We start from the raw sequence: 12,500 nt of genomic DNA, 5'->3' as shown, positions 1-12,500 counted from the left end.
GAGCACCCCTAAGGGGCTCCTCCATCCCTGGCCGAGCCAGCTCCAGGGGAAGAGGGGCAGGGGTCATAAACAGCCCCACGCTACCAACGATTCAATTGGCCAGTTCAGGATGACGAGGCCCTCTCGCAGCCGAAACCGGACCCCCACCCCCTCATGAGGACAGGTCGGCTGAGGCCATGGCCACGACGCTACCACCAATCACCAACCCTGGGAGCAGGAAGTAATAAAGAAAAAAAAAAAAAGAAACCTTACTGAGTATTTGCATAACGAACGATATCCCTTAGGGTATCAAGTACCCCAGTTCTTGATAGTAGAAAAGAGAGGTTGTCAGCCGACAGAGGCACGCCCAGCGCCGCCCCCAGCCCGGCCCTGAGCACCCGAGTTCCACCACAATCGAGCACATAATGCGCGGCGTCCGCCACCAGCGCCCCACACCCACAGGACCCATCATCCCTGATGTTTCTACTTTTTAAATATGCCGGAAACCCACCATGTCCAGAGAAGAGTTGAGTTAGAAAATAGTCGGGCGCCACCCTCTCACCACAGCGCACACTATAAAGCCATCTCCTAATCCAATGGTCATAACCTGACCAGCGTTCCTCCCAAACCCTCCAGACATGTTCCCTAATGACATTCCGTACCCAGGTCTTCGACCCACCAGGGTCCCAGGTCACCGGACCATCCCGCGCCAAATTTGCTAATTTATCCGCAAAGTCATTACCAGTAACCCCAGTATGGGAATGAATAAAATTAAATCTAATCCGAACACCTCCCAAACGAATACCTTTAATAACATGTTTTAAATGAACAATCTTCGCGTTACCGTGCACTGGGTTGTGCAAGGCCTGGAGCAATGACAGACTGTCAGTGTAAACCGAGACCTCCCCAACTATACCCGACTCCGCTAGGTACCCAAGACCGAAATGCATAGCCGCGAGCTCTGCCTCAAACACACTAGCCTCACACGGGAGCCCAACTTGACCTGTGTGTATAATCTTATGCCCCTTAAAGAGACAGAACCCCGCACCAACACCCCCAGCGGCCTTGGATCCATCCGTAAACAATGTATAGCCCGAGTACACCACATTTCTAGGCCTAGAAAACTTTACCACGACCCAGTCGACCGGATGCACGCGCCACACCGGGTAAGGATAGTCGATCCCAGCACACTCAATCCGTCGCTCCCCCACCACAACATCCTGCCTTGCTTGCCAAACACGAAAAAAAAGGACTTCCTCAAGAGCCTTGAGGTCAATGGGAAGGACATGACAGAGAGCCGGCAACGCCCTATTCGGCACTGTGTTGTAGCCCTTACACGCCTTCAGGAGGGGAACGCGCTGGATGGAAGTCAACCGATCCATCATCTCACTGTGTTCAGAATCCTTATACCAAGCGCCCACCCCATAAAGAATGACGCGCTCGATACATCTTCGATAAAGCTCCATGAACACTGTAAAGCTCTTCAGATTGTTATTTCGAGCCAGCCTGGAGAGCGCCAGAGTCAGCCTCACCACCTTATCCTTAACCTCCACTAAATGAGGCAGGAACGAGAGTTTGTCATCAATGACAACACCCAATACTTTTATCTGACGAGTGAATCTGACCCTGGCCCCCCCATGGCGAGCACCGGTGGCCTCCCTACGTACTTATTTCCTTTGGCCACCACCAAACCCCTTGTCTTTACCGTGTTGAAACTGACTCCATTCAGCGCGCTCCACTCCAACAGCCTATCCAAAACACATTGGGCACTACCCTCAACACGCCTCCGAGATGACCCTTTCACAATTATGTTCACATCGTCTGCATAAATAAACACTAACACACCCTCCCCCAACGGCAACTCGAAAACGCTATTGGCTACAATATTCCATACTAAAGGGCTAAGTGGGGAGCCCTGCGGGCATCCCACCACACCATCCACAGAAGCCGATCCCCCCCTGACAGGGACAAAGTAACTGCGGTTCACCAAAAATCCCAAAACGGTACGGACCAGATTCTCTGGACATCCTGTCTGCAACAACGCAGCCCGCACAACCGTGGGTAAGACCCCAGAAAACGCATTTGAAATATCTAGGGACAGGAGAACCGCACACTCATCCGTCTTTCGAACTGCCCTAAGCACTTGTACCATGTGTGATAGCGCTAACGTGCATGATTTCCCGTGAACAAAACCAAACTGATATGGTGAAAAAAAATCACATTGAGCTAAATAAAAATCTAATCTACCAAATAATAACCGTTCATAAATTTTTGCCATGATGGAAGGCACACTAATCGGTCGAAAGTCGCCACATTCAGCACGCGCGCCGGTATGCTTCCGGATTAATGTTACTTTACCAACCTTCCAAATATTAGGGAAGTACCCTCTCACGTAACATAAACTCATAAGCCAACTTACAAACCCGCCATGCGCAGCCTGAAGTGTCTGTACCACCTCTATATCAACTTCATCAAGACCGACTGCAGAATTCTTGTTCAATTTTGAGACGGCATGTTCAAACTCTACCTCTGTAAACCCAGGGTCAGGGTCCCTCCCGGCATTATATCTCACCGGAACATGACCCCCACCAATAGCGCACGCCGTCCTATACTTCCCAAACAAGTGTTGAAGAATAACCTGACAACTCTCGGCATGGGTACTGGTCTCCATTCCATCCGGTCTACGCACCGGTGGGATAACGGCCCTACCTGCCTGTTTACCCGTAACCAACTTATAGGGGTCACCAAATGGGTTTGAAACAGAAATATTTTGTATTATGGTGTCCCAAAATTGTTCTTTAGCCTTTATAATCATGTTTTTATATTGTTTAAAATAACTGTAATAGATACTCTTATATTTATCCCTATCCTCATCCCTAGCTTTCTGAAATCTCCTACGTGCAGCCCTTACTCTGTTCCTAAAACTGGTCAAATCATCAGTCCACCAACCCACCAGCCTCTTTCTACGAACAAAGGTACGTAACTCCCTAGTCCTGTAAACGTGCAATCGGTGGTGCAAAACAACAACAAGGGCCTCCAGGTCTCCATCGTCCACTATTCTGCCCTTTCTGACAAGAGGGAACCAGGTGTCCTCCCGGATGCTACGGAGCATCCTCTCCCGTCCCCTTCGGGTAAGTCTACGTGGGGCAACCACCCCGCCAGCGAAAACAGTAAAGGTGATGTAACGATGATCCGAGCAGGTGGGGAAGTCGCCGACCTCCCAACCGGAAACCAAATGGCTGTGTCTCTCCGAGACTAACGTCAGATCTACCCAGGAGTCCCCCATACTTCCATGAAAAGTAGAGAGGGAGCTTCCAACATTCACCACAGCCAGATCGCTCCCCATCAGAAGATCCACGACCGCCTCCCCCCTATCATCACAACCAGTACCCCCCCATAAATTACATTTAGCGTTAAAGTCACCCACTACAATTACCATATTGCTACCGTACCCACCCATAACATTAACTATCTCTGTCAATACCTCCTCAATCCTAACCGATGGACTAATGTAAACATTAATCAATAAAAATTCCCGGGAAGCTGAAGATAGGGCAACCGCCACCAAGGTCTCCGACACCCTTACAGGGAAAACATCATACTCCCCCGCATCCACCAGAGTAGCAACCCTGGCCCCCTCCTCAGAGCAAACGACCTGCATCCCAGTGAAATTACCAAACAGCCTCCCACCTAGCAGGTAGGGTTCCTGCCAACAGTGGACGTGGACACCCTTCTCACCCCCAAAAGCTAACGCCGCCTCTGTGGCCGCCCGTCCGCGCCCTAGATTAATTTGTAAAAAATTAATTATTAAAAAATAAAAACTAATAAAGTTAACTAATCCGAATTACTCCATTTCACCCTCCTCGCCTGCCTCTCCATCTCCCACCGATACTGCGGACAGTGTATGGTGTTAAAAGTGTGGCCAACATCAAAGGACCTACCTCCCACAGCGACCGCCTGCTGGCACGCCCTGCACACATCCTGGCCCCTTTCTGCATTACGACACTCCCTCGCCAGGTGCCCCAGCTCGCCACAGCGCAAACACCTTCTCTTCCTCTGCTGGCAGGTCCGGGTACTGTGATCGTAAGAAAGGCAGTAAGTGCATGCGCGTACCAAGATAGCTTCCTCCACAACACATGTAGACCAACCCATGTACAGTGTACCCATGCTCAGCAGCGTGCAAGCAACCTCCGGCGTGACCTCAATAATATAACCTATCCTCCCGGCATTTTTAAATTGTCTAATAATCTTAAAATCATCCTGCTGGATGGACATATCATTCTTACAGTTAATAATAGCCAAGAGGACATCCTCGGTAACCCTTGGCTCGACCCCCCTCAGCCTCAACCTAGGGTTGAACCTTCGGGGGAACGAAGCCCTGAGAACCGAGGACATCCTCTCATCACCCTCGATGGTACCAGCCACCTTTTCTAAACCCTGTTTGTATTTAGACCTAATTAACACTCCCCCTTTTCTTATTGCAGACATAGTCGCATCCGGAATCCCAAACTCCTCTGGTCTTATCTTTTCTCGCAGAAGCTCCTTAATCTGATCCGTCGTGGCATCCGCCCTAGGGTGGACAAAGAGAACCTCACCACGCTCCTTCACTTCCCTGTTCTGTATCGGTACCTGCCTGGCCGCAGCCACAGCATAAGACGCAGGAGGTGCACTGGTATCCTTACCACTTATATGAATTTTATCCTTGGCCTCCTCCAATAACGATTCCGCCCTGACCACCCGATCATGCAACACCCCTACCCTAACCTCCAACTCAACGTTGGTACGCCTAAGGTCTTCAATAGTCTCCTTAGCATCATAGAACAGGGTTGCATTTAAACTCTTCCCCTCATCCGCTGCACCAAGCTGTTCCCGCAGCTCTCCTATGACTTTGTTCAACCGTCTGACCTCCTCAAACGCTTCTTCCTTTGTCCGTTCAAGATCCAATATCCTTGTCTGTAACTCAATGTTTCTAATCTGGAAGTCCCCGGTGATCTTTTCATATTCTAACCATATCGCTGCCAGCCCGGTGCGTTTATCCCTTGTCAAGGAAGCCTCGTAATTTAAATAACCGGATCTCAACTCCTGCAACCTACCTAACAGGGCACCTCTGTCTTCCATCCCCTCCGAGCCCCCAGAATCACGCCCAATAGACACCGGCAACCTTTCAAAACCTTGGCCCTGTCTCCTCTCCACTTTAAACCCTTTACTCCTCCTCCCCTCCTCCTCCCGGGTTACAATATCATCTCCATCACCGGCATTCAAACTCTCCCTAGAGGCACGTAAAGTTGGAGCAGGGCGGTTCAAAGGCCCATCCTTATCATCATTTTCCTCACAGAGAGCAACAGGGCCACGGCCATGGGCACCCGGGGGTGTACGAACCAACCCACTTGTCCTGAACGGATCCGTGTCAGTCATCCCAACAAAAACTCAAGACCAGAGAAACACACCAAAAGAATCAACAACACACAAGGACAAACACAAACTATCGTTTAAAAAAAAAAAAAAATTCACGCAGGAATCGAACCACTCCCACAGCGGGACTACACTGAGCACTAAACACCGTAATACAGCACTTCTGGGTTACAATTCCAAACCGGCCGCACCACCACCCTACAAATTATTATCCCGAGGTATTCTACAGTCCGATTCCGTACCCAACTAAAAAAAAAAAAAAAAAAAAAACCCGCACAGGAATCGAACTTCTCCTACAAGGGGGGTTGTACTAAGCGGCCAACGACGTTGCACTAAGCGGCCGTAGTTTCAGGCATACTAGAATGCAATTTCCGAGCAAAATACACCTCAAACCCTACATTTTTTTTTACTGGGGTGTTCTACAAACCCAAATGAACGTTTCACTCAAAAACCGCACTCCCGGGGGCCGTCTAAATGCCAAAACAGTCCTACCTGCAATACTACGCCGTTAGGGCTACGGGGTCGCGGTGGCCGGCTGTTTTTCAAATTTTCACGCCAGAAAGTCCATTCGTGATGGAAATTTCAACGTCCACAGCGTCGGGGGTCCTCAAAAATCCCACGGTGATCTGTAAATCACGGCCGGCGAAGTGGTAGAACGTGTTTTGGAGAGCTCCCGCCAAAAGTTTGGCATGATGTAATTGTCTTTTGTTTTCTATTATTTACAGATCACCGTGGGATTTTTGAGGACCCCCGACGCTGTGGACGTTGAAATTTCCATCAAGAATGGACTTTCTGGCGTGAAAATTTGAAAAACAGCCGGCCACCGCGACCCCGTAGCCCTAACGGCGTAGTAGTGCAGGTAGGACTGTTTTGGCATTTAGACGGCCCCCGGGAGTGCGGTTTTTGAGTGAAACGTTCATTTGGGTTTGTAGAACACCCCAGTAAAAAAAAATGTAGGGTTTGAGGTGTATTTTGCTCGGAAATTGCATTCTAGTATGCCTGAAACTACGGCCGCTTAGTGCAACGTCGTTGGCCGCTTAGTACAACCCCCCTTGTAGGAGAAGTTCGATTCCTGTGCGTTTTTTTTTTTTTTTTTTAGTTGGGTACGGAATCGGACTGTAGAATACCTCGGGATAATAATTTGTAGGGTGGTGGTGCGGCCGGTTTGGAATTGTAACCCAGAAGTGCTGTATTACGGTGTTTAGTGCTCAGTGTAGTCCCGCTGTGGGAGTGGTTCGATTCCTGCGTGAATTTTTTTTTTTTTTTAAACGATAGTTTGTGTTTGTCCTTGTGTGTTGTTGATTCTTTTGGTGTGTTTCTCTGGTCTTGAGTTTTTGTTGGGATGACTGACACGGATCCGTTCAGGACAAGTGGGTTGGTTCGTACACCCCCGGGTGCCCATGGCCGTGGCCCTGTTGCTCTCTGTGAGGAAAATGATGATAAGGATGGGCCTTTGAACCGCCCTGCTCCAACTTTACGTGCCTCTAGGGAGAGTTTGAATGCCGGTGATGGAGATGATATTGTAACCCGGGAGGAGGAGGGGAGGAGGAGTAAAGGGTTTAAAGTGGAGAGGAGACAGGGCCAAGGTTTTGAAAGGTTGCCGGTGTCTATTGGGCGTGATTCTGGGGGCTCGGAGGGGATGGAAGACAGAGGTGCCCTGTTAGGTAGGTTGCAGGAGTTGAGATCCGGTTATTTAAATTACGAGGCTTCCTTGACAAGGGATAAACGCACCGGGCTGGCAGCGATATGGTTAGAATATGAAAAGATCACCGGGGACTTCCAGATTAGAAACATTGAGTTACAGACAAGGATATTGGATCTTGAACGGACAAAGGAAGAAGCGTTTGAGGAGGTCAGACGGTTGAACAAAGTCATAGGAGAGCTGCGGGAACAGCTTGGTGCAGCGGATGAGGGGAAGAGTTTAAATGCAACCCTGTTCTATGATGCTAAGGAGACTATTGAAGACCTTAGGCGTACCAACGTTGAGTTGGAGGTTAGCGTAGGGGTGTTGCATGATCGGGTGGTCAGGGCGGAATCGTTATTGGAGGAGGCCAAGGATAAAATTCATATAAGTGGTAAGGATACCAGTGCACCTCCTGCGTCTTATGCTGTGGCTGCGGCCAGGCAGGTACCGATACAGAACAGGGAAGTGAAGGAGCGTGGTGAGGTTCTCTTTGTCCACCCTAGGGCGGATGCCACGACGGATCAGATTAAGGAGCTTCTGCGAGAAAAGATAAGACCAGAGGAGTTTGGGATTCCGGATGCGACTATGTCTGCAATAAGAAAAGGGGGAGTGTTAATTAGGTCTAAATACAAACAGGGTTTAGAAAAGGTGGCTGGTACCATCGAGGGTGATGAGAGGATGTCCTCGGTTCTCAGGGCTTCGTTCCCCCGAAGGTTCAACCCTAGGTTGAGGCTGAGGGGGGTCGAGCCAAGGGTTACCGAGGATGTCCTCTTGGCTATTATTAACTGTAAGAATGATATGTCCATCCAGCAGGATGATTTTAAGATTATTAGACAATTTAAAAATGCCGGGAGGATAGGTTATATTATTGAGGTCACGCCGGAGGTTGCTTGCACGCTGCTGAGCATGGGTACACTGTACATGGGTTGGTCTACATGTGTTGTGGAGGAAGCTATCTTGGTACGCGCATGCACTTACTGCCTTTCTTACGATCACAGTACCCGGACCTGCCAGCAGAGGAAGAGAAGGTGTTTGCGCTGTGGCGAGCTGGGGCACCTGGCGAGGGAGTGTCGTAATGCAGAAAGGGGCCAGGATGTGTGCAGGGCGTGCCAGCAGGCGGTCGCTGTGGGAGGTAGGTCCTTTGATGTTGGCCACACTTTTAACACCATACACTGTCCGCAGTATCGGTGGGAGATGGAGAGGCAGGCGAGGAGGGTGAAATGGAGTAATTCGGATTAGTTAACTTTATTAGTTTTTATTTTTTAATAATTAATTTTTTACAAATTAATCTAGGGCGCGGACGGGCGGCCACAGAGGCGGCGTTAGCTTTTGGGGGTGAGAAGGGTGTCCACGTCCACTGTTGGCAGGAACCCTACCTGCTAGGTGGGAGGCTGTTTGGTAATTTCACTGGGATGCAGGTCGTTTGCTCTGAGGAGGGGGCCAGGGTTGCTACTCTGGTGGATGCGGGGGAGTATGATGTTTTCCCTGTAAGGGTGTCGGAGACCTTGGTGGCGGTTGCCCTATCTTCAGCTTCCCGGGAATTTTTATTGATTAATGTTTACATTAGTCCATCGGTTAGGATTGAGGAGGTATTGACAGAGATAGTTAATGTTATGGGTGGGTACGGTAGCAATATGGTAATTGTAGTGGGTGACTTTAACGCTAAATGTAATTTATGGGGGGGTACTGGTTGTGATGATAGGGGGGAGGCGGTCGTGGATCTTCTGATGGGGAGCGATCTGGCTGTGGTGAATGTTGGAAGCTCCCTCTCTACTTTTCATGGAAGTATGGGGGACTCCTGGGTAGATCTGACGTTAGTCTCGGAGAGACACAGCCATTTGGTTTCCGGTTGGGAGGTCGGCGACTTCCCCACCTGCTCGGATCATCGTTACATCACCTTTACTGTTTTCGCTGGCGGGGTGGTTGCCCCACGTAGACTTACCCGAAGGGGACGGGAGAGGATGCTCCGTAGCATCCGGGAGGACACCTGGTTCCCTCTTGTCAGAAAGGGCAGAATAGTGGACGATGGAGACCTGGAGGCCCTTGTTGTTGTTTTGCACCACCGATTGCACGTTTACAGGACTAGGGAGTTACGTACCTTTGTTCGTAGAAAGAGGCTGGTGGGTTGGTGGACTGATGATTTGACCAGTTTTAGGAACAGAGTAAGGGCTGCACGTAGGAGATTTCAGAAAGCTAGGGATGAGGATAGGGATAAATATAAGAGTATCTATTACAGTTATTTTAAACAATATAAAAACATGATTATAAAGGCTAAAGAACAATTTTGGGACACCATAATACAAAATATTTCTGTTTCAAACCCATTTGGTGACCCCTATAAGTTGGTTACGGGTAAACAGGCAGGTAGGGCCGTTATCCCACCGGTGCGTAGACCGGATGGAATGGAGACCAGTACCCATGCCGAGAGTTGTCAGGTTATTCTTCAACACTTGTTTGGGAAGTATAGGACGGCGTGCGCTATTGGTGGGGGTCATGTTCCGGTGGGATATAATGCCGGGAGGGACCCTGACCCTGGGTTTACGGAGGTAGAGTTTGAACATGCCGTCTCAAAATTGAACAAGAATTGTGCAGTCGGTCTTGATGAAGTTGACATAGAGGTGGTACAGACACTTCAGGCTGCGCATGGCGGGTTTGTAAGTTGGCTTATGAGTTTATGTTACGTGAGAGGGTACTTCCCTAATATTTGGAAGGTTGGTAAAGTAACATTAATCCGGAAGCATACCGGCGCGCGTGCTGAATGTGGCGACTTTCGACCGATTAGTGTGCCTTCCATCATGGCAAAAATTTATGAACGGTTATTATTTGGTAGATTAGATTTTTATTTAGCTCAATGTGATTTTTTTTCACCATATCAGTTTGGTTTTGTTCACGGGAAATCATGCACGTTAGCGCTATCACACATGGTACAAGTGCTTAGGGCAGTTCGAAAGACGGATGAGTGTGTGGTTCTCCTGTCCCTAGATATTTCAAATGCGTTTTCTGGGGTCTTACCCACGGTTGTGCTGGCTGCGTTGTTGCAGACAGGATGTCCAGAGAATCTGGTCCGTACCGTTTTGGGATTTTTGGTGAACCGCAGTTACTTTGTCCCTGTCAGGGGGGGATCGGCTTCTGTGGATGGTGTGGTGGGATGCCCGCAGGGCTCCCCACTTAGCCCTTTAGTATGGAATATTGTAGCCAATAGCGTTTTCGAGTTGCCGTTGGGGGAGGGTGTGTTAGTGTTTATTTATGCAGACGATGTGAACATAATTGTGAAAGGGTCATCTCGGAGGCGTGTTGAGGGTAGTGCCCAATGTGTTTTGGATAGGCTGTTGGAGTGGAGCGCGCTGAATGGAGTCAGTTTCAACACGGTAAAGACAAGGGGTTTGGTGGTGGCCAAAGGAAATAAGTACGTAGGGAGGCCACCGGTGCTTGCCATGGGGGGGCCAGGGTCAGATTCACTCGTCAGATAAAAGTATTGGGTGTTGTCATTGATGACAAACTCTCGTTCCTGCCTCATTTAGTGGAGGTTAAGGATAAGGTGGTGAGGCTGACTCTGGCGCTCTCCAGGCTGGCTCGAAATAACAATCTGAAGAGCTTTACAGTGTTCATGGAGCTTTATCGAAGATGTATCGAGCGCGTCATTCTTTACGGGGTGGGCGCTTGGTATAAGGATTCTGAACACAGTGAGATGATGGATCGGTTGACTTCCATCCAGCGCGTTCCCCTCCTGAAGGCGTGTAAGGGCTACAACACAGTGCCGAATAGGGCGTTGCCGGCTCTCTGTCATGTCCTTCCCATTGACCTCAAGGCTCTTGAGGAAGTCCTTTTTTTTCGTGTTTGGCAAGCAAGGCAGGATGTTGTGGTGGGGGAGCGACGGATTGAGTGTGCTGGGATTGACTATCCTTACCCGGTGTGGCGCGTGCATCCGGTCGACTGGGTCGTGGTAAAGTTTTCTAGGCCTACAAATGTGGTGTACTCGGGCTATACATTGTTTACGGATGGATCCAAGGCCGCTGGGGGTGTTGGTGCGGGGTTCTGTCTCTTTAAGGGGCATAAGATTATACACACAGGTCAAGTTGGGCTCCCGTGTGAGGCTAGTGTGTTTGAGGCAGAGCTCGCGGCTATGCATTTCGGTCTTGGGTACCTAGCGGAGTCGGGTATAGTTGGGGAGGTCTCGGTTTACACTGACAGTCTGTCATTGCTCCAGGCCTTGCACAACCCAGTGCACGGTAACGCAAAGATTGTTCATTTAAAACATGTTATTAAAGGTATTCGTTTGGGAGGTGTTCGGATTAGATTTAATTTTATTCATTCCCATACTGGGGTTACTGGTAATGACTTTGCGGATAAATTAGCAAATTTGGCGCGGGATGGTCCGGTGACCTGGGACCCTGGTGGGTCGAAGACCTGGGTACGGAATGTCATTAGGGAACATGTCTGGAGGGTTTGGGAGGAACGCTGGTCTGGTTATGACCATTGGATTAGGAGATGGCTTTATAGTGTGCGCTGTGGTGAGAGGGTGGCGCCCGACTATTTTCTAACTCAACTCTTCTCTGGACATGGTGGGTTTCCGGCATATTTAAAAAGTAGAAACATCAGGGATGATGGGTCCTGTGGGTGTGGGGCGCTGGTGGCGGACGCCGCGCATTATGTGCTCGATTGTGGTGGGACTCGGGTGCTCAGGGCCGGGCTGGGGGCGGCGCTGGGCGTTCCTCTGTCGGCTGACAACCTCTCTTTTCTACTATCAAGAACTGGGGTACTTGATACCCTAAGGGATATTGTTCGTTATGCAAATACTCAGTAAGGTTTCTTTTTTTTTTTTATTACTTCCTGCTCCCAGGGTTGGTGATTGGTGGTAGCGTCGTGGCCATGGCCTCAGCCGACCTGTCCTCATGAGGGGGTGGGGGTCCGGTTTCGGCTGTGAGAGGGCCTCGTCATCCTGAACTGGCCGATTGAATGTTGGTAGCGTGGGGCCGTTTATGACCCCTGCCCCTCTTCCCCTGGAGGTGGCTCGGCCAGGGATGGAGGAGCCCCTTAGGGGTGCTCCAGGTGTTGCATTTTGGCCGATACCACCTATGCGTTAGGTTGGTGCTGAACCGTAACGGGTTACCGTACTTTGGTGGGATGGTGCGCCACCTGGGAGCGAGTGTCTGTACATTTGGTGCCACGTGTGCCACTTTTGGGTTTTTACCCAGGTACTTTGTGTTTTTTTTTTTTTTTTGGTAGTGGTTGTTGGCTGCGGGGGTGGTCCGTGTGGTCTCTGGTCCGGGCGGGGGCGTCTGGGCGTCGCTGCGGTCTGGGGGCTGTGCGCGGGGTGGGCTACCGTGTCTTGTGCCCTGGGGCGTGTCCTGGGTTTCTGGTCGCATGTTTTGTAAAATTCTTAACCTTTGGTTGTTTCTTAAATACAGTTTCTTTTTGCCTAACC

General features: G+C 49.9%; 1 protein-coding gene and 1 long non-coding RNA gene across 2 annotated transcripts in view; one reads left to right on the top strand and one right to left on the bottom strand.

Annotated features, from left to right (window-relative positions):
* Positions 1–5,479, bottom strand: part of LOC135376895 (uncharacterized) — a 7,898-nt gene extending 2,419 nt beyond the window's left edge. The window contains exon 1 of the mRNA XM_064609338.1: positions 3,921–5,479. Coding sequence (XP_064465408.1) covers positions 3,921–5,394 — 1,474 coding nt within the window. The 5' untranslated portion in view covers positions 5,395–5,479. The remainder of the gene's footprint in view (positions 1–3,920) is intronic.
* Positions 5,480–7,414: 1,935 nt separating this feature from the next.
* Positions 7,415–12,500, top strand: part of LOC135376894 (uncharacterized) — an 8,137-nt gene continuing 3,051 nt past the window's right edge. The window contains exon 1 of the long non-coding RNA XR_010417894.1: positions 7,415–8,207. This is a non-coding gene — a long non-coding RNA (uncharacterized LOC135376894). The remainder of the gene's footprint in view (positions 8,208–12,500) is intronic.

The sequence above is a fragment of the Ornithodoros turicata genome, unplaced genomic scaffold (assembly GCF_037126465.1).
Source record: "Ornithodoros turicata isolate Travis unplaced genomic scaffold, ASM3712646v1 ctg00001357.1, whole genome shotgun sequence".
NCBI classification, from domain to species: Eukaryota; Metazoa; Arthropoda; class Arachnida; order Ixodida; family Argasidae; genus Ornithodoros; species Ornithodoros turicata.
The sequence above is the reverse complement of the archived record's forward strand: the minus strand, read 5'-3'. Positions and strand labels throughout refer to the sequence as shown.